This window comes from Heliangelus exortis, chromosome 2 (genome assembly GCF_036169615.1).
Source record: "Heliangelus exortis chromosome 2, bHelExo1.hap1, whole genome shotgun sequence".
Lineage (NCBI taxonomy): Eukaryota > Metazoa > Chordata > Aves > Apodiformes > Trochilidae > Heliangelus > Heliangelus exortis.
In genome coordinates, this window is record NC_092423.1 from 116864411 (window position 1) to 116886749 (window position 22339).

The window sequence follows — 22339 nt, forward strand, 5'->3', positions numbered from 1 at the left end:
CTTTCAAAAGCAGATGTGTTGTACTGTGAAATAGTACCACACTTGAAGCAAATGTATTTTCTACTGCTAAATTCAAGTGAAATAAAGCAGTAAAGTTTCTGTAAATAAATTTTAAAAAGGTGCTTGAATAGTGTTCATTTGTTCACTTTACAGATCTTGGGAACAAGGGTGTTGTAGATAGGGCTATAGATGGGGTTTTTTCCTCCTTTGTGTTGAGCCTGTTGGCAGAATAATTTTTCTGCAGTTGCTTCAGTGAGGGAAACACTACTGGGAAACTCTCCTTTGTTAGGGCAAAAAAACCCAACTTTTTTTTTTTTTTTTTCTAGAACTAAGACTTCTAAAAAAAACAGGAGGCAAATAGTACCACTCTCAACAGTGTTGCATATCACAGTCATATTTTGTTATTTATTTTTAACGGACTGTTTATATGATCTTTTGAGTCATTGTTTACAGGGATACTACTGCAAATTAGTAACTGGGAATAACAAACCCTAAAATGTTCTTCTGCTGCAGAAGTGTTTTCTAAATTGAGTGGAGTCATGCTCCTTTTCCAGTTTCAAATGCCAATAGAGTTAAAATAACTTCTCTGCAAAAATAGCCTTTCATATTCTTTCTCAGTCTTTTTAGAAAACAAATTGTGAAGGAAATAAGTAACTCTGGAGAAAATGAAATGTCTGGATGTATTTGAGAGATGCAGAATAAATAAATAAATGGGTTATTTCAGAGTTCAGATTGTGCGTTCAGATGTGCTTCTGAAAGCATATGTTTATTCAGACAGTGTTTCTGAAGAAGAGTAACAAATGAAAACAGTGGTTAAATGGATAGCATGAAAAAGGTTGCCCATTTTTTGCTGAATGAGATTCAGAGAAGAAAATGCGAAATAGAAAAATTCTTTCCTCCTGTAGTATAGAACTGAGCAAAGGAGGTTTTAGTGTAGGAACTTCTTGTCCTACAACGTTTTCGAAAAGAAAAACACTAGAAGCTTGACTTGGTGTCTCACAAAGATAACCAAAATATCTGGATTTTTGAGACTAACATCAATGTTAATCCTCTATATTAAATAACACCCAGAGGGATGAATGTTCTTTGTTAGATAACTGTTTGTCTAATGCAATTGAACACAGAATATTTAAATAAAAATGATCATCTGGTAAAGTTTGAGGGTTTACTTTATTTATCAAAGAATATATATGGAATTATTTATGTAAAATATCAGCAAGGATCATGTTTGAACTAGCAGTAATCAGTGTTATGTTGAATAGAAGTACTAATTCTTAGTTATTCCAGAAAATACTGATGGTGCTTACATAAATGACTGTGACCAATGTATGTCTAGGCAATTCATTGCTTATTTGGAGAGGCTTCTGAAACAGTTTTAGTTCCAGTTTTATTTTAAAATAGAGAAGATAGCCTTATCTTAGCTACTGACAAACTTGGTGCATCTTCTTTTAAGAAGTTGCTGGACCATCACCTAAATTTTCTGAGCTGAAATTTGTGCATAAATTAAGATTTGATTTTTTTGGTGTGCATTTTCTACTTCACTAAATTTTTATTGAAAATCACTTCTCCTTACTTCTCCTCACTTAATTTTTTTAAAATTAAATGTTCTTTGCAAGGAGCTCCACTTAACCTTTCATGGACCACAATTTCTCTTCGAGAAGGAAAACTACATCTATTAGTCACTGATGTCTGGGCTTCTGAAGAGTTAGGGTTTTTATTTACATTTCAGGCAAAGTCAACTTTTCCAGGACAGATTTGATTCATGACAAAACCTACATTCATAAGGAGGAATGTTTTTATTTGATGTACTAAGTTTTTATGTTTTCAAATGGGCTTTATTAGGGTGGAGAGGCAGATGTTTGTAACAGGGCTTTTCAGAAAGGTGTCTGTTTTCAGGGAGGCACAAGTAGTGTGGCACATTTCAGCAAACAGAAATGGTGACAGGGAAGTGAGAGGAAGTGCAAAATATTTTGGTTCTTGTGAGTGTAAGGCTTTAGTCCAACTCCAGCAGCCAGGTATGTGCTATAAACAAGAAACAACAGCTTCTTGATTGAATTGGGCCAACGTGTCTGGGCCTGCCATGCTAAGCTTCCTGCTTTTTACAAAAAAGTTTGCCTCTTGAATTCCAAGGTTTGTTTCTTTGATTTCTCCCTCCATCCTCTCATCACACTATGAACTAAGCTTTCTGTTTCCTGACTTGTGTTTTGGTCTTACGTGACCAGCATTGTAAGTAGCAGGTTGATCATTAGTCAAAAGATGATCTTGATCATGAAAGAAGATTGTGTTATGCCAAGAGGATGGATGTCATTCTTTCATGTTGTCCTGGTGGGTTGTTAAGATGCCACATCACTGTGTAATAATCTGCTTGCATCCTTTTGCCTTTGATTATTGGCTTTTATTTAAATTACAGAGATTGGCAGAGCTGTGGATCTTTTCACATAAAAGAACAAGATAAGGTTTTTTTTCCTGTGTTTACCGAGGTTGTTTTGTTTTTTTTTGTGTCTGTACACCTAATAGGAACTCCATATCTCTGTCCAGCTCTGGAAAATACATAACTTTGTTAGCATCTATTGGGTACTTTGTTTTTCATTGAATGCCTGTTCTTGCCTTATTTTATCAAGATAACTTGAAGTCCTCATTATAGAGCAGTTAATCTGCAAGGCAAGAAAAGACTGTAAATACAACAACTTCAGATATTTTCAGGAAAACTTCCCTTTTGTGTATGGAATTTTGGCACCTTTGGAATTATTTGAAGTTTCAACTGAAATACTGCTTCATTTCATACATAGATGAGTCAAATTTCAATTCCTGAATTTTTGTATTCACCATGTTACCTGCCTTCTATCTTGATCAAAAGTCACCTCTCTTTTAAATGGTTTCAGGTGCATAGTGAAGGGTAGGTGGTTATTGAAGGAGCTTTTTATATTTGAATTAACTGTTTCACCAGACTTACCCAATAGCTGTGTGCTGAAATCTGTTGTAGACTTTGTTGGCTTCTGAAGATTAAAAGCAGCAAAATCATTTTCAGTGAATGTAGTGTGAATGCTGAATGTTGCTCTGCTTTAGAAACTCTTTACTAAGGCTCAATAGATGAAGGTTGCATGAAAGCAGGCTTGGAAATTCAAACTCCAGACAGAGACCTGCCTTGACAATGCTAGCAAAGTAAATTATTTTGAGAAATTTTGCTTGGTATTTTCAAAACTAGTTCTGCCATCCAGCGTGCAATCAGGCTGAGGATCCATTTGCATGAAACTGATGGACTTCCCATTTTGTATTGGATGCTTTTAGGCAAGCACAGCTGAATATTTTCTGTTTCTTTAAGGCCTTATCCGGACAGAATACTAAGAGATCTACCTGCAGATTATGAAGACGAATTAAAGGAGAGAGCACCTGTGCAGCAGACTTCAAGAATTGGAAATTCTAGGTGGGTATACAATGTACTTTTCTGATAATTGCATTGCAAAATCATCATAAAAGGAAAATGTTTATTTAAAATCCCTAATACGTTGTCTGAAATGGATCATAGTTTTTCCTGCAGATGGGATACAGTAGAACAAGAAAAACACGTTTCCTTTGAGAAAACCTATTGAAGCCTGCATGCCAGTTTTCTTTTTCAAACAATACGTTACCTCTTCTTCAACTGGAGGCTTTATTATTTGACTAACATGGAATTATTTTTTGATAGTCACTCTAAAATTCCCATTTTTCCTTCCTGGCTTGGTTTTGCAAGTCCTGAAGTCATCCAAGGGGACTAGGGAGAAGCAGAACACTTGTAAACTCTTGACTGGCACCACTCAGTCTGTCTGAGCTGCTGAAATGCTCAACTGAGTCAGTGTTTCTGATGCCTTCAGAAACCGCAGGCCCATGAGACCTGAGAAAAATGCCTTTTTGCCAAGCAGTTTCTTCTTCTGCTTGTGACATTTGTTTGGATTTTTGGAAAGCTGTTTGCCATAAATGTATCACAGAGTGATGTAAGTGCACCCTATCATGTTTCACACAAAGTGCAAGTAAATTCTTGAGTTTGATCTTTCAATTTTGCTTTTCTGTCTTTGCCAGAAATCAGGTACAGATTAGTTCTTCAGCTCATGAACTGGCCAAGCCTGCAGCTGAAAGGCAGTATGCAACAGGCTTTGTTCTTGGTATGTATAAAAGCTTAACAAATGGCACTGAGCTAGCCTTTCTTTGCATATTTTCCCTTGGAAATAATTAAAAACTATAAAAAAATAGCCTTTTCCTGGGCTAGTTGTTCCCAAGACTGGTAAATATTTACGTAGAGAAATAAAAATGCAACATTCCTTTTCCCCCTTCATGTTCAAGGGCTTTCTAATTAATTTTGAAGAGACCAGATCTCCTCTTAGATTTCATTAACATGTTAAGGCCCAGATGCATTCTTAAGGCTTTTTTTATGAAGTGTAGGAGAAATATTAACTTGTATTGTCAAAGACAAAATTTGGTATTGAATTTCAGTTGCATAATTTGGAAATAGTACTGTTACACAGCTGTGTTCAAGACCAAATGATTCTGCTAATCTCTTACTGCTTAGAGGTAGCTGTAACACTTAGCAGGGAATGCTATTATGGAGAGCAGTAGAGCTAAATACTGTTGAAAACACAGCATTTCTAGCTAAATGCAGAAAATTACAAGGCAAGTATTTCATCAGATGATGGGAGCCTTTGAAGACAAACTAGGTTTGAATTGTGGAAAAATTGACTAGTTGTTGTCAAAATAATTTCTGCTTATCCTTACATTTGAAATTGCCTGATCTTTAGTGACAGGTCAGTTTTTTGGAACTGTTTAATGGTAGTGGTGTTGTAGTGGTCAGTCTGTGATCTACACAGTCATCTAATTTGCAGTAACTTGAGTACACAAAGCTGTGAATTTGTATTCCTAGCAGTCCTGGTTAGGAGAAGAATATTGTTAACTGTACTCTATAAAGATTAAGTAAATTAACACTGGAAATGAGATTGGGGGAGTCAGACTCCCCAAAAAACACAAATGGTGACATTATCTTGCACATTTTGGTCACTTTACAGTCCCATCACAATAACTGATTAAGAAAATCAGTTAGATGTGCATCATTGTTTTTTTGTTGTTCTTGTTCCACTTTTTTTTGAGTTTTTGTTTTGGTTTATTTGCAGTTTCTTTCACTTTATTGTTCAGTTCTACTTAACTGGAGATCTGCAGTGACTGTGCATGGAAATACGACAGGAGTGGTTGTGTCTGATAGTCATGAAGTTGGCTATTTTTTGTTTTGTTTTTAAAATAATAGAAGACTGCACACTTACTGTGGGAGAATTACCACAAGTTGAAAGTTTTTTTGTTTCCTTTAAAGCCATGTGAGATGGTACCATTGTTTCCTTTACATATATGGATCTGCCAATAATTCTTAGTAGTCATGGGAATGATCCTAGAAATGGAGAAATTTGCTTTCCTCTCTTTGGGTTTGACTCTCTTCAGTTTTAACTTGTGTTTTTATCTGGAGTAGTGCCTCAAAATTTTGGAGTGCCATAATCTATCTTTCTTAGTTGAGCCTTAGGGGAAAAAGATGTAAAATTTAAGTAACTTTAAAAAATTGCTGTTGTATCACATAGCTTTGAAATTTGTAGCTTTCTTAATGTACAAAACCAGGCAAACTAAGGAAATAATAATAAATATTTAAGTAGTTTTGATCATCATACTCCAAACAAACTGCATATTAGAACTAGGTGGGTTTAGTCCTTATAGACCTAATGTTTTTATGCATGTTCCCACATAATATACTCTGCTGTGTTTCATGTTTTAAATTGAAATGCAATGTTTTTGTCCAATGCCTTTTCTGTATTTTGTGGAGTGTTTACACATAGGTATGTATGGTCATTTCCATTAGGTGGTCAGGACAGAGAACTCCTCCAAAGAAAAAAAGAGAAATACAGGCAAGAACTAATAGAACAGATGGCTGAGCAACAGCGAAATAAAAGACGGTAATGGGAAGTTACTATGTTTTTAAAGATAATGGCTGAAATGTTTTTAAATTTCATTAATTCATTGTGGTAAGAATGCCTTTTATAACTGAGAAGTCCCAGCTGGTTAGGTAATGTTGCAGCCAATTAATCTCCTTGGCATGAGAGCTTTAGCTTTTAAGAAACGAATTCACCAATTTTCAGTGAAGCAAAGGAAAAAACAGATATTTTTTGTTTGTTTTTTTGAAATATTTTTTTTACAATATATACCTACTGCTGCACTTTTGAATAATTTATTTCATTATGTTAGTTTTAAAATTCTTGCTGTAGTATGAATAAAGAGAAATTTTCAAGAAATGTCCTGAAAAGTTCTAGTAAAAACTGAAGTGGTGTTTTTTCTTTTTATGGTAGTTGGGAGTTTTTGTTCATTTACAAATAATACAGAGTATCCTTTTTCCTTGGCTCTGTGAGAAGTCAAGTAGAATCACTGAAATCATGTCTTCTTTTATCCTGTATTTTCAGAGTTATTTTTACTCCAGAGTTTTGAGGTCTGTATTTTCAAAAGTAATACAGTTGTTACTGCTTTCTGTTTTCATTGTATTTTTTTCTTGTCTTTTTTAAACCAAAAACAGTGAGAAGGAACTTGAACTCTCAGTTGCTGCTTCTGGAGCTCAAGATCCAGAGAAGAATGTAAGAAAAAAGGATTTTCTTTCACCTATGTAGACTCTGTGGTTGCTGGTCACAAAACTCTGTATGGCTCTTACAGAATGATAAATGTTGTGGGTTTTTTCTAATAGAGCATTAGTGTAGAATAAAATTAAAGCCCAAGATGGTAAGGCTGTAACTCATTACACATGCTGTCATCTTAAGAGGAAAATATTTTCAAATAAGTTATTAACTATTTTCTTCTGGTGTGATGAAGTAGGAATTCAATGCAACCAGTGGGTATCAATGAAAAAATACTCAAGTGTCCATTGGTATTTGGGAATGTAAAGTATGCTGCAGAAAGTGTTTGTTCTTTTGAAATTAAAAAAAAAATCCAGTTGTTTTGTAGCTGAGTTGATCTCATTCTAGCCACTTAAAACTTCAAATTTGTAATTATTTTTTAAACTATCAGATATAGTGTTCAGGATTACACTAGAGCATTTTTCAGGGTTTTGTAAAAACCAAGATGTTAAAACTGTGTTGCTTTTAAGACTTAATGCAGAGTTACTATTGCCTGTACTTCCTTAGTAAGGTGATTATTGTACTGAGAATTTTGATCAGCATGTTTGAAGGAGTAGATTGTCAGTACCAGTAACATCAGTAGCAGACTGAGTGTCACAGAACCAGTATGATTTGCATGTGTGTTTGTTAAGTGCCTGAAGCCCTTGCATCCTGGGTGCAGTGGAGATTTGTTGCAGATCTCAGATGGATAACTTTCTCAAGCAAGAATAAACTGGTTATTAATTTAACTGGTTACCAGTTTAAATCATCAACAAGGCTGTGTTTGAGGGGAGGCTACAACACTGAAAGAAGCTTGTGCCATTTCTGCAGAGTTCAGGAGAGGTGAAAGAGGCTCTTATTTTCTAGAAAATGGAGATGCAGGAATAGCTGTAAGATGCTGTTAGTATGTGAGGCTGGAAACTGAGAATGCACGTAGATAAGCAACAGCTGAGTCAAAATTCTTATTCCTACATGGGGTAGAAGAAGGCTGACAAGTGGTCTGGCTGCATGTTCCTGTCCTCTCTGCTTAAAATATCTGTGGTGCTTGTTTGATCCCTTCTGCAAACTGATTCATCTTGATTGGCAGGCAAAAACTGGAATCTTCTTTGCAGCTTTAGAAGGTGTAGGTCAGAGACTGATCAGAGATTCAGGTGGTGAAAGGGAGAGGGATGGAATGTACAGCTGGGAGCCAGGCAGGGAAAAAGGGAAAAACAGAGCAGAGAATGCTGGCTTTTTTGGCACAGCAGGCTGTAAGGTCAGGGTAAACAGTTTTGTCTAATGAAAGCTGAGTAGGCAGAAACCTGCTGTGCTGCAGCACTCTGTATACCACATGCATCTCAGTCAGAAGACTGAAAAGTGCCTATTGTAGGAACAAAATTATATCCAGAGCAAATCCAGGGCAAGTATAGTGTTTTAAAACCATTAATTTAGCTGAAAGCCTTCAATTAAGTAGAATTGCTACATTCATTAAGCAGCAGTCACTGCTAGCTTTAAAGTGCTTCTCGGGGAGGGATTCTAATTAGGTAGATTTCTTGATTAATTGCAGGTTGGTTAAATAGCGATGCCTGATTAAGAATCTATAAATGCAGCCTGTTGTATACACTGCTTGTTTAAAAGAACAGTTCACGGGGTGAAATGAGTACCAAAGTCACATCTGAAATAGGCTGCAGAGCTGAAATCTAGAGGACTTTTGGGGGCAATTCACATTAAATTTTTCAATGAGAAGTTCTGATTTAAATGTTCTCTTGCTCAGGACACTGGATTTGAAAAGAAAACTTTACAGCAATCTATTGGCCACTTTTTAAAAAAATAATTTTCAGTTGCTGTAGCTCATACCTATTATCTGATTCTGTATTCACATCTAGAAATTTGAAGTTATGTTATAAACAAATATTAATGTCTAGTAGATATTGATGATTTCAATGCTGTAGTTCATGATTGGTCAGTACTAACTACCTTGTATATACTGTCTTGCAGCTAAGTGATGAGGAGGTAAACATTTAATATTTTGCTGAACTATTTCTATATTATAGGGTTTGCTGTTAGATTTTTAGTATTTAGCTGACTGCTGTTATTATTGTGTCTGAATGCATGTTAATTGAAGCACTAAAGTGTTAGGACCAGTAACTTCAGAAACAAAATCTGGTTAACTTACACCATCTATGTTTTTTTCTGGTCTTGTGTTATATTGACTCATTTAAATGAATGTTAAAATATATGTGCATAGCAGCTGGTGTAAGGGTTTTCTGGGTGTGATGGGATAGTTTTGAAACTGACTTGCATGCCTTTGCATTATTTGCATGTTGCCTTTGACTCTTTCTGAGGCTGCCAGTTATCAATAAATATTTAAGACTTCTATTCTAAAAAGAAAACCCCAAAAATTTTGTGTTTTGGTAGTTGAAAATTTAATAAAAACAAAGGAACCTATAAAATACTGGTATTGCAAGGAAATGTTTATTAGAAAAAAGTGTCAGTATGTGTTAGTTCTTAGTTTTTTCTGATTATGAGCTGTTTTAGTTTTGGGGTGGTAGGGAGGAATTTCTTAAATTTTTCATATAAATAATATAACAACACTGGCCATGTAGGAAGCTGGTAGATGTAGATAATCTATACTGCAGGCAACTGTGGAAATACATTTTTCTAGACAATAACTAGAACCATATACTTCCTGAAATCTGCCACAGAGGCTACTTTTTTATTTTTGTAGTTCTGATAAACATGCTAGGTTTTTTGTAGGGTTAGATTTCCAGTGATTACTTAGGGGAAAAAAATGCAATTACAAGGAATTTGAATAGGTAGTTGGGACCCAGGGAAGTGTTTAACACAACCTACATGGAGGTTCCTAATAGTAACAGTATTTCCTGATAATAACGAGGTAACTGGTGTGATTTTATTTATTTGCTTATTTATTTATTTTTTCTTTCTTCTCCTCACTTTTCTCATTTTCTTTCCCTTCAGCCAAATAGATTGAAGCAGTTTGGCTTGATAGTGAGGACTTCTGAAGAGCAAGTACCTCCTGAAAGGCCTCGGGTGGCTTTCCAAACTCCAGTGCCTGTCCCTTCAGCCTCTCCAGTGAATGAAGACTTCCACAGAGGACTGTCCAGCACTCTTGGGGAAATAGCAGCTCCCAGGTGCTTCACCATTATATTCATTTTGCATGTTAAATAAGATTGTGGTTAAGGGTGTTATTACTGCTAAGGTAGAGCTCAGTGGTGCTATCAGTCCTCCTTCAAGGAACTAATGAAGGTAGAAATAATATTTTGACAGTTAACTGTATATTATTCACTGAAATAAAATTATGTTTATTTCTTTACTGTTTATTATTTATCTATGGAAGCTGCATTATTTGTGAAGACAGCTGTCTCTTACTGGATATTTGTGTTGAATTAGGGTTGTGTTGTAGAATCTATGCTCACTCTGGTAATGTTGAACCATGTTGCAGGGATGCTTGGGCACCTGCCCAGCAGCATCCATAGTGTTAGAGGGCTGGGTCTGAGTTTGGCCCCTGTCACTTCAGTAATCCCAAGGGGTGCAGTGTTGGTGGGGACAGCTGCCACTGAGCTCTGTAGTTCAGAGCAAGAGAGAGGGAGCTTCAGGTGTGTGGTTGAAGCAGTGCTGTGCCACTTGCCTCTTGAGCAGAGACTTATCCTTGTTGTGTTTTATTTTCTGTAACTGATGGTAACCAGTATGCATCATTAGCTGAACCAGTTAAAGAAGGCATGCTTGGTTTATTTTCTTTAGATCTTTGGAATGGTGTGGCTTCATTTACTGCTACTCCCTAAGGGAAGGTTAACTCCCTGTTCAGGCTTATATCTTGTTGCTGCATGGCACTTCATGAGAAGTCTTGGATTGAGCTAAATCTAGAATTTTCCCATAGTGAATTCTCTCTCTTGTTTATTTGTTTGGGTTTTTTTCTTTCTTCCTTTCGATCTCTCATCAATTGTACAACAAAATGAAAAATTTTGTTCCTTTTTTCTTCAAGGCTTGCACCAATGCCACCACCCCCACCACCAGTTCTGACAGACAACTATAGAACACCTTATGATGATGCATATTACTTCTATGGGGTTAGGAATCCTTTGGATCCAAATCTTGCTTATTGTAAGTTGATGATTTTAGGTGAATTGATTATTGGAGTGATTCAGATGACTGCTTTTAATCTGGTTAAATGATGAGTGTTGTAGAATTAGTCACAGCAATTTAAACACATTGCTTAGGTGTGTACTGAATTAAAAGTAGGCTTTTTTCAATACTCTATTTGAATGAATTAGTTTTCTCCAACTACAAAAGGAGCTATGGCTTCCTGAAACCTTGTTCATTGCTTGAACAAGCTCCAGTCTTAGCTGCTGAGCCATTACTCCTCACAGATAATTTTCTTTATAGTTTTGGTAATCAAAACATTATTTTCTAAAAACGCTTGAATCAAATTATTATCGGTTACATGTTTCAGTGTTATAATTTCAGATATAATTTTAAATTTTTTCAGAGGAACTGTATAAAGTAATAAAAATTTTTGTTTTAAGAACTTCTTTTTTATCTGTGCTTTGCTTCTTGATGATTTCATGAATGAAACTGATGTATGTGGGGAGGGAGTTTGTGATATTTGGTTGGGTTTTTTGTTTTTTCTTTTTTCTTCTTTTTTAGAGGAAAAAACAAATACTTTTAAAATAAGTTATTCTACCTTTGTGGAAAAGTTAAAATTAAGAAAGAAACCCACATAATAATAACTCTTTTACTGATTGATTTGAATAAGATTTGTATCTGCTATGGAATTTCAGGAATGGTAAAGGAGTTTTAAGAGCAAAAGTTTTCAAGTTTTTTTTCTCCAGTATAAGTTTTTCCCTATCTTGAATTGTAGTAACTTCTGGTTTGAGACGGGCTGGTGGTTTTTTTGTTTGTTTGTGCCTTTTTTTAAGTTCCAGGCATCTTTTTTACTTTTTCTTTGTAATCTTAAGACCACAGTTTTAGTTTACAGAAGTTTGGAGATGTTTGAGGAGGCTATTTGGTGTGGGGGTTTTGTGTGTGTGTTTTATTTTGGTGTTCTACTATCTTATTTTTGGGGTCTTTTTTAACCTTCTATCAATATAATCTCTAGAGTAAAACAGCAAACGGTTTTGAATATTGAAGAAACAGACTAAAAACTCACATATGAAGTTGGGTGGTCTTAAGGCTTGTTGTCACAAAGTGGCATATTGCTTGTGCTTAAAATTTGAAAGTGTGAAATTGTTTTAGAGATGTATCTCGGGCACATTTGGAAAGCATGAGGACAAGTGTTACATTAAGCAAGATGTTTCTTTTTGTTTGCTCATTATAGGCTATGTTACGAGGGCATACATTATATGAAGACATTTGTAAATTATGAAGGGATTTTTTTTAATTTCAGAAAGAGATTTGTACCTTGGCATTGTGGCTCTTGCTTTAGAGGGAATTAAGGTTTAGCTACATTTGCTATAGAATTTGTGAGTCCTGTTTGTAGCTGCAGTCACAGAGTTTGAGTAGTGAGCTCTGTTCTTTTAAATCTTAGCAAATGTTTTTATCTGAGTGTTCAACATCTAATATATATATATATATTACTATTTTTTTAATGTGTAGGTGGTGCAGGTGTGATGGGAATGCAACCCACACCTAATTTAGATACTCCTTTAGGCCAAGCCCCAGTGGAGCTATCTGTGTAAGTATTGTCTGTATTCATATTCTTTGTATTTATCTGGATTGCTTTTCATGTTTGGATTTTTTCCTGACAATGTATATGCCTTTGAAAGAAAACGTGTTAAAAACAACTCTTTAATCTTCTAATTAAGAATTTCTGTATAAACAGTAATTCAGCTCCTATTTTTATATGGATTTATGAAAATGTTTGAGACTATAAACTGCCAGGCTGGGGAAAATGACAGCTCTTAACTATTTCAGGAAGGGATTTTTTAATATATTTTTTTTAACACATACCCCCACCCCCAACCCTATGATGTTTTCCTTTTATATGTGTGGTTTTCTAATTCAGAAGTAACACTGGACAGAGGAATACAGGTGACAGACAAAGGAACATAGGAGTGTTTTCTGAAGAAAAAACAAAGCCTTCCAAAGAGGCAACATTGTCTTATCAACAAGAATTACAACAGCAGGTACTGAGTGAAAAAGCTTCTGATGCTTTCTTCTTTCACTTTTTAATGTGTAATGGTTGTCACTTTAGTACTCTTTCCAGTGCACATTAGTTTAGAAGTAAAAAACCTTTAGTAACTCTCTCTTCCTTCATGACTTCTTTCTTTCCATTCCTCTGATCCTGCTTTAGCTCATCTTGGCTTTCCAAGTGGACAGTAAGCTCTCCATTATTTTGTTTTGCTGGGGGCAGAGACAGTTTTAAGACTGTAAACAGATTGGTTCCAGGCGTGGAATTTTGTGTAGCTGTTTTCTTAAACATAAGAATGTGGACCTTAAAAGCCATTAGTTTAATTGCTCTGATACTTCTCTTCAAAGAATGCTTTTGAGCATTATTGCTGTAATTATTAAAACCATTCTAATTTCAGTTAAGTTCTTCATGATCATTTGGATACGAATTCAAAGCCTTCCCTATTGTTTACTTCCAGTGTGTTGATAGATGATGTTTTACTTCTTTTCACCTTCTGTTTTGAGAAACTAGACAGATTTCTTGAGTCTCAGGTCTTGCAGTAGACATCCTAGTCCCCAGCTAATTGCAGTGGCCTTTTGTTGCTGCACTTTGTGGGAATTTATATTTACAAAATGTATTTGACTATGATAAGACATGTTATTTCAGAAGAGATTTTGCTAGAACTCAGTTTGGTGGCAGTGACATCTTACGTATTTCTTCGAAGGAGATAAATAATTACTATAAAAATATTACAGTTCTGATTATGGCTGTGCATGGGGATAAAGGAGTGGCTGCCAATCAAGGTCAAATTACTAATAAAATCAGCATTTAAGAACAGTGTCTGACACTGTACATTGTACATCAGTTTGTCTGATAGTGAGGCATTTTCTCACTATAGTCTTCAGAACAAATTTTCTCTTTCTGTATGAGAGACTGCACAATTTAACATAAAGATCTAATAAATGTGTGATGTCCTTCAAAGTTATTATGCTGCTTAGGGTTGAAAGAGAACAGAAGATATTCTGCTTTTTTTTTCCTTTAGGTAAATCTCACCATCTGACCAATTTTACCATTTTTGTCAACAGTGTAAGAGGCCATGTGGGCCTTTGTGTTGACTTCCTGTATCTCTTATGAAATTGTCTGACTACTTGAAAAAAGACAATGTTAATCTAATGCACAGAAGAAACAAACTTAAGAAAAACACATTAATATATTTCAGCTGCATGAATAGAAACTAATGTTTTAAAAGCTTTGAATAGAAGATGGACTCTTTGTAACAGCTGTTGTCTTTATAAATACTACATTATTAGGAGACTTAGTTATATAAATTTAGCCTGATTTTGGAAAAAAAAAAAAAAGCAGAACAAACCATATGAGCAGCTCTGTGTTATTTGCATAGATTTATTGTGTATTACAGCAGAAAGCTATTTCATGAGTGGTTAAGGAATCATGTAGCATTCTCTTAAGGCATTTATTGTTGGGAGTCTTTATCTGTAGTCGTAATTTTGGTTAAACAAAATAGCTTGAGAAGAGCAAGTGCTGTGGTGTTGTACAATTTTGTGTGTTTAATTTTCAGGCAGTATAAGCTTCTGTATCAAGGATCCGAAGTTATGGGACTTTTGATCTACTGCAAGTGTCAGATGTGAACATTTCTGAAACTGGGATGTCTCAATGTCTGTATCTGTGTGTTTCTCTGATTTTGTATAACTGGATGGTCACGTTTTGACAACAGTGTTCATTGTACTGTCTGCAGTATAGGCAGTGAAATACTTGTGATTTGCTTGGTAGAGATGAAGGAAATGGGTAATGATAGCATTCAGCTTGCGCTGGTAACTTTTTATTAAAATTATACTTAATGTGATGGTTTTATGTAACTGTTTTTTCTGTTTGTTTCTAGATAAGAGAGAGAGAGGAACGGCGCAGACAAGAGAGAGAGGAGAAGGAACGTTACGAAGCCAAGTTAGAAGCAGAAATGAAGAATTACAACCCCTGGGGAAAAGGTGGTGGTGGTGCTCCTCTCAGAGATGCAAAAGGAAATCTTATAAGTATGTTTACCAACATAGTGGATTGTCTTTTCAAGACTGATGTTTTCTTGCTCTCTTTCCTAAAGGCTCTGTTCAGATATGTTATTCCTTGTTCTGTAGCACTGAGAGCCCTTTATTGACAAATAGATGTACTTATTTCAGGCAGATGCACTCTAGTAGTATTTAAGTGAGTAATTATTTTGATTTCTGTAGAATCACTTAGAGTACAATTTGAACAAAATGGGAAACACAGGATATGTCAACTCTAAGTGAAGAGACAATGCAATAGTAAAGGGAGAAAGAGAAAAACAAGTTGTTAGAATCAACCACAATATAAATTGTCTAAAATATCTTGTGAAGACTTTTATTTAAACATTTTCCAGGAACAGGTTTTTTTCATTGTTTTTCTTCTTAAAAATAACTTGTAGATTAGAAAGCTTCACTTGTGACATGGAAAATGGAAGCAGGTTTGAATAAATATATAAAGCTAAGTGGAATATTTAGATTTCCCCAGGTAGCACTGCTGGTAAATGGCTAAATAAATAGTAGTCAGCAGTAATGTTTTTCTAGATTTAGTTTTTTCCAAGTGCTGTTTTATTCAAGATGGGAGTCATGAGAGTCTCATGAGAGATGGCTATGATCTGGGCAAGTTCTTCATCCACCCCTTCAGTAAATCAGAGAGAGACATAAGACTAAAACTCAGATTACTGGTCCTGCTTCCTAAGTGAACCCTACAGGAATAGTTTATCTAAAATAAAATTCGTAGTCAATTAGATTTGCATATCTCATTGATCCCTTCGTTCTTGCCTTTAGCATCTGAGTGAATCTTACCATTTTGTAATTATTGATTTCTAATGTGAAACAAATGTATTTTCTTGTTACTGTAATATGATGTTGAATTCTAATTAGATTTTTAAAATATATCTCCTAGTAATAAAATATGAGAATTTTCAAAGCATGGAACACTTACTGGATAACAGTTTATTAGTTTCAGTTCTTTGACACCTGAGCAACATATGGCTATATTGATAGTGTAGTTTGAAGGTAGAGGGTAATGATCAAATCCTTTTTAAAGATTGTGTGCCCAAATAATAAATATAGAAGCTTGTGTTAAGGGTTTAAGCTTGTGTTTATCTGAAGAACAGATAGAGGTGTCCACACTGCCTAACTTTAGGCACTGCATTTAAGTGTGTTTTTTTTTCTCTAGCCTTTGCAATGCTCTGGGTGGAATAGCTCAAAGGAAGATGCAGGTCTTTCATGTTAGCCCAAGATCTCCATTTACCTGCTGATAAGCTAATTCCCATCCATAACTGAGGAACCAAGAGAAAGTTGCTGCTTAGCTATTTTCCTAAATTACACAAGGAAAGCTATTTTCCCCACCATAGTCTAGCAGCATGATGGATAAGCTGAGTCAAATGTCATGCTTTCTGCCATGTCTCTTTTTTTATGTGGTGTAACTTGTCAGCTTACTCTCTGGAAAATGTATATAAATAGCTTTTGAAGCTGTGATATATTCCAAGGCTGCTTTAGAGAGAGGGATGTAGTTTAAAGTTCTTGGAGTTCATGTGCTTAAGTTGTCAGAGTAATTTGTAATTACAAGAAACATTATTTAAAAAGATAATACGAAAATGGTAACTTCTTTTCTTTTGAAATGAACCTTCTAGGTATAGTATGGTAACACTTCAAGATGAGCTGAAATTAACAACTTTCATCAGGATTTTTATGGTAACTGAAGGGGTACCAGTTTTGGTGAAAGTATTGGATGATATGTTTTGCTTACATACAGAAATCTGCACCTGGATCTTTAAGGAAATAGAATTAGGAGTGGTTTCTGCATACATGCTTGTCAGCTGAGACTTGTCAGTCATTTTTGTCTTTGAACTCTTTATCTTTCAATTTCATAGCATTTTTGGGTGGGAGAGAGGTTTGCTGTGAAGAAACATTCTTGGCAAAAGAAAACCAACAAAATAAATATTAGAATTAGTGAATTCCTAATTACTATTATTTCACCTATAGCTTCTATATTTGTTGTTTTGCTTGTATTTTTTGTTGCCATAGTTGGCATGCCCAGGAAAAATTGGAGTCTGCTCAAAAATCTCTGTATTTTTGAGAATCTATGGTGAACGTGCCTTTTATAAGAATAAAATACTATAAACAGTTATTTCCCCTTTCCTTTAGCGGACTTGAATATGATGCACAAGCAAAATGAAGATGCATATCATAATCCAAAGGCAAGACTATATGAAGATAAAAGGGCTATTGTATCTGTTGACCTAAGTTTGGCTTCCCCAAGACCCGAGAACACAGAAGCATCTACAAATAAAATAGCAGGTTTTTAAGAATACTGTATTACAGCTCTTACTATTTATAGGTCTTAGTCATCAAAAATCTCTAATTACTCCTTTCTAGTAGTCCTGCAGTAGTGTTAGTATGCTCTACCTGCAAAGTCAGTATCATGCTTCTTTCCCAAACTTCTTTGTTGCTGTCACTGTGTGCACTGAAAATGGACTTTCCTGTGTGCCTTGTCAGTAATGGTAACTAGAAGCTGGTTTAGCACTGAGCAGTTGGTGTGAGTATATTAATTTTCCAGGTTCATTGTTATCTAATCAAATCTTCATAGGTGACTTTTACTTTCAAGTGACACAGTAGAATACAACTGTGTAGTAGGAGAGAAGATGGAATAGAAAGGAGGAAGAGTCTGCAGATATATGGTGTTGCAGATTAAGCTGAAATGGGTATAGTAAATAGGTTAATAAGTTCTTAAAAGTTACAGGTAAATGTGGTACATACGCAGCCCTGTGCACTGCCTCCAAGTTCTAGGCATTTTATTTTACTTAACTATTAAAAAATGAAGGCATCTTTCTCCTATGTTTTGTGAAGCATATAAATAATAGAGCTATGGTACTCTAAATATGTCCCTAGACTGTGGTAAGAAAAGGCCAGAATCAGTGGTGTTCTCCTCAGGTCCCCTTAGATGCTGCTTTTCTTTCTCCTGTCTGAACTGTTGCACTTCTGTATAAAGAATTAGATGGTATTTGGGGCATGGATCCACTTGCTAAGATTGCAATTCAGTGTCCCGACCACTGGTTCTAGAATTAATGTTTTTTGTTCCTTCTGTCCTCCCTCTTGTTTTTTGTCCTTAACACAGTGGATATTTAGCCATTTAGTGGGAAGTGAAGCAGACATGGCCAGTAAAGTAATCATGCAGAACAGCAAAGAGCCCCCTGGTTGGATCACTTGGGGATCAGGAGGTGGTGCACATCAGTGATGGGAACTTCATAGTCTTACTCTTTCCATTTGATTAGTCAGGCAGTAAAGTGGCTTTGAGTAGGTTTTAGTGAGTGGGTTTGTGGTGTGTTGTTGTTTTGGTTTTTTGTGAGGTTTTTTGGTACACCACTCCATTAAAAGAGGAACTTGCAGCATAGTATCAGTACACAGTAAATTAGTTCCTTGATACCTTCTGTAGTAACTTGTCTTTCTTACGTATGTGACTTTCAAATGGTATCTAAACTTTATTCTGTTTTTTTGTGTGGAATATATCCCTGTTAAGGAAATCTATCCTGAAAGAGCCACATGTAAATTTAGTTGTGTTTTGGAAGGATTCAAGAAGTGATTCTACCTAAGGAAAAATAATACTAATCTCAAAGTTTGCTACTTGGTGATGCAAGCACATGCTTCTAGGTCGTAGCAGTAAGCATATGCATTCCTATGGGGATATATCTGTGTGTCATTTCTGCATTCATCTGACTTAGGTTTTCTATCACATTATAGGGAAATGTATAGGAGGAACATGAAAACAGCTACAGCTGTGTTCATCTCAGCTCAGTGCAGCTCTTGCACCTTCTTGAGGCACTGTCCTTTGGCACAGATCTGATTTGAATGAAGAATGTGCTGTGTCAGCTGGAAAGTTAACGCAGTTTATTCTTCCTTTATTTACTTTCTTTCTCCTCTTCTTCCTGTAGGAATCCTGTTCTACAAAACCTTTTACTATATGGAATCTGAGTTAATCCTCCTATCTAGGGCTTTTGACACTATGGTTATGACACATTCATAACTCAGGGCTAAGGGACATCTGAAACTTCAAACTTCATAGCATGGAAGGCACCTTGTACTGACAGAATTCAATTTTCTGACTCCTTGGAATTCTGTTTGTCATCTTTGCGCTATGTTTTTTTGCATAATCTGTTGCTATTTTACATAAATATTTGTCGTGTTAGGATGTTCCATTTTCAAAAAGTGAATAAAACCTAAGGAACAGAACTATGCATGCCAAGTCAGAGTAATTGCAAGCAAATGAGATTTAAAATCTTTGCTATTCTAATTAACTTAGAGGTAACATTTAGATACTAAACTTTAGATTGGACAGTAAATATATGACTTACAGGTGCTGTTCTATAAAAAAATAACTCACATGGACATTGAGTCAGACAGCTGAAACCTGATTGTATTCTAGGCAGATGAACTGCTATAATCCCAGCTATTATTTTCAGCTGTAGCCTTGAATTATGGCTGTCATAAACCACCTTTTGAAACAAGGGGCTCAGATTCCTGCTTCTTCACTCTCCACTACTGTCTTAAATTTTCTTTGATTTTTATCTTTAACTTCCCTCTTAGGTTTTTCATTTGCACAGACCTCTCCTTTTGCTCGGGGTAATGTGTTTGGTGATCCACCCTCTCCACAGCATCTCAAGCGACAGGAGTCGTATAAGAACTTTCTTCGTCTCCAGGTGAACGCACACACCAGTTACCATTCACTTAAATAAATTTTAAAAAAGAGTGATTTCAGTCAAAGTAAACCATCAGATACTGTTGACCAGTCATAGTCAGTTCTGTACACAAGAAGTGTGCTAGGATCTGTATGTTATTGAGTCTTTCAGGTTTTTCCTTACATAAGAAATGCTGATAAAATTGATGTTATTAATAGCCAGCTTCATTACACTACATTGTCTTTTTTTTTTTTTTTTTTCTAAGTACAGCTCTCAAAACTGTCCATACAGTATGATTTTGCATACATAAATATGTAAACAAAGATGTTTGCCTGTGGAAGTCTATGTGCTACAAATGTATGTTCATCAGAATGAAGAAATGGTGGTTGGTGTGACAATAATAGTGTAGTTATTTATTGATGGGTATATAAAACATGATTGTTCTCCTAGCTGCTGTCTTCTATCCATAATACTTTGCATATAATCTTACTCCACAAGAATTAAACATCAATTTAATTAAATATCAATATCAAGGAAAACCAAGACAATTTTAAGAGAGTACGAATGTTATAAAAAGAAAAGATTGAAGTTTTTTTTTCCATGCATGGTGCTGCCAGAAAACATAAAGAATGGTCAGATCTCTGGCTTCAGTAAGTCAGAGCTGTGTCTAAAACTTTTATAGTTGTGGAAAGAGAAAAGAGAATTGAGTATATTTTTTTGTTTTGGTTTCTGATCTTCCATTATTAAATTAGTGAAGAAAAGTGTTACTCTGGCACATTTGGAATAAAATATGTATTAGGTAATTTTCAGGTTTTATCAGTAGCATTTATGGTGTTCTTGCATCCAGTAAATAGTGGCTACAAAGAAATAGTGAAATATAATCTAATTTTAAAGGAATTCTGAAACTGAAATGTAAGAATGTCTGTAGAATTCTTTCAATTGCTCCGTAAAATCTTTGTGCTAGTAGGTACTGCAATAGTCCCCAGAAGATTGTGGTGATAAATGTTGTTCATCACATTATTGCTGATTATTGATAGTTGAATACTTGGCTTTATTTTCTAGATTGAGGAAAAGAGACGCAGGGAAGCAGAAGAGAGGGAAAAGCTTAGAATGGAAGAAGAAAAAGAAGAAAAACGATTGGCTGAAGAGAGGCTGAGAATTCAAAAAGCATATGAAGATGAACAAGAAGAGAAAAGAAAGAAAGATGAGGAGGTGTAGTATTTTGATACCTTGGCTTTTTTTCTATCCCAAACCAGCCTGTTGTAGTATTTTTTCTGTTGATGAGCAAGATAAATCCTGTGAATTAGTCTTTGTTTATAAAAGGGCCTACAGTAGGCAGAAGAGAGGTAGAAAATAGTATTAACTAACACATTCTTCTCCCTCTGTATGGATTGCTACCACTTAAGTACTGTCTCTCCTAAGAAAAATTGTATCTTTTGTAATTGACAGTGGTGCTCTCCTTTTTAAGAGAAATTGTGAGGCAAATAAAATCTTTGCCAAATTAATGAGTTTAACAGGAAAACAAACGTTTTTTGTTAGCCTCTTAAATCTAGCTCATGTGGAATTATTTGTATTCTGAATGTAGCTATACAGGAAGACTTTGTAAAGCCTTTTTCTGAGTTTGCCAGGATGTATCTATGAGATAAGAATACTACATGCTTTGCAAGAATGTCAAGCAAATCTAATGAATATTTTCATGGAGGTAAACTTGTGATTTAATTTAAATGCAAAAGCTTTATTTGTCTGGTTTGGAAAATTGAATGAATTTGCATAATTCAGAATCTCATGAATAATTGTAGAAAAAGGACACAAGGCCACCAGAGATGGAAAAATCTTTCAGTACCCTGCAGAATTATGAAAGATCAGTAGAGGATGTAGGCTTTCAGGATTTCTAAGACAGACCAGTTAGTTTATATTCTAAATTCTCTTATATAGTATGAGCAAGCAAGTTGGTTGAATCTTTTCTTCTGGAGAATAGAGTTGGTCTAATAAAGAGTAGGAAGCAGCATGGTCACTGCTTTTCACAGTCGTAAGACTAGAACTGAAACTGGCTGATATTTTTCTCTGGGGGTTGTGACAGGGTGGTGCATGTTTACAGTATGTTTTGGTTTACTCTGAATTTTTGGAAATGACTCCCCCTATTTAGCCTTAACTGGCATCAGATCTGGGAACAGAAACTGATGTTTGTTGAAGTTATCAGCAGTTCTGTTAAATGATGGCAGCAGAGCCAGGACTGCAGAAGTTTAATATTTGCATGGCATAGTTTTTAATGTGAATGTTTGAAGTCGGCCTAGTGAAATATGCTTTTAATTTCATGCCAGTCACTTTGATGGGTAACTTTAACTTCTCTAAGAAAACAAAGTGAAACTTTAATGTTGAGTCTTTTTTTATGTACTAATAATTCTTACAGCGGAGATTGAAAAATAAAGAAATAATTCGATTAGATGAGGAGAGGCAAAAAGAGGCAGAAAAAAGAAGAAAAGAAAAAGAAGAAAAGCAAGATGAGCAACTTAAACAACATTTTGAGAAAGAAAAGGTGGAAGAGGAGAAGAAAATGGTATGCTTCAGTGACTGAGATAATTGTACAAATAACTGATTTTCAGAGACATTGCAGGATTTCTCAGAGCTCTGCCTTCAGTGTTGTTCCCCTCTTAGCTTATCAGGATATGGTATTACACATATGAGTGCACACACAGAGAAAAACTGATGAAAAAATCAGACATGCCACAATAGAATCTTAGCTTGCTGATAAAGTTTGCATAAAAAATAAGAGCAAGCTATACTCTATTGTTGATTTTTATATCTGTTGTGAAGTACTGTGAACTGCTTTTGCTGAGGTCCAAATACAAATAAAAATAA

At 35.3% G+C, this 22339-nt stretch overlaps 1 protein-coding gene across 15 annotated transcripts in view; it reads left to right on the top strand.

The window, feature by feature from the left end:
• The window catches only part of CSPP1 (centrosome and spindle pole associated protein 1), a 58363-nt gene that overhangs the window by 19233 nt on the left and 16791 nt on the right, over positions 1-22339 (top strand). For 11 of the 15 annotated variants that reach the window (XM_071737721.1, XM_071737724.1, XM_071737720.1 and 8 more), the window contains 13 exons: positions 3323-3424; positions 4057-4139; positions 5867-5960; positions 6572-6629; positions 9603-9775; positions 10627-10745; positions 12237-12315; positions 12646-12766; positions 14648-14795; positions 16953-17105; positions 19389-19501; positions 20543-20692; positions 21891-22037. In XM_071737721.1, the coding sequence (XP_071593822.1) occupies positions 3323-3424; positions 4057-4139; positions 5867-5960; positions 6572-6629; positions 9603-9775; positions 10627-10745; positions 12237-12315; positions 12646-12766; positions 14648-14795; positions 16953-17105; positions 19389-19501; positions 20543-20692; positions 21891-22037 (1540 nt within the window). The remainder of the gene's footprint in view (positions 1-3322; positions 3425-4056; positions 4140-5866; positions 5961-6571; positions 6630-9602; positions 9776-10626; positions 10746-12236; positions 12316-12645; positions 12767-14647; positions 14796-16952; positions 17106-19388; positions 19502-20542; positions 20693-21890; positions 22038-22339) is intronic. The other 4 variants (XM_071737727.1, XM_071737726.1, XM_071737731.1 and 1 more) reach the window with 1 other exon arrangement.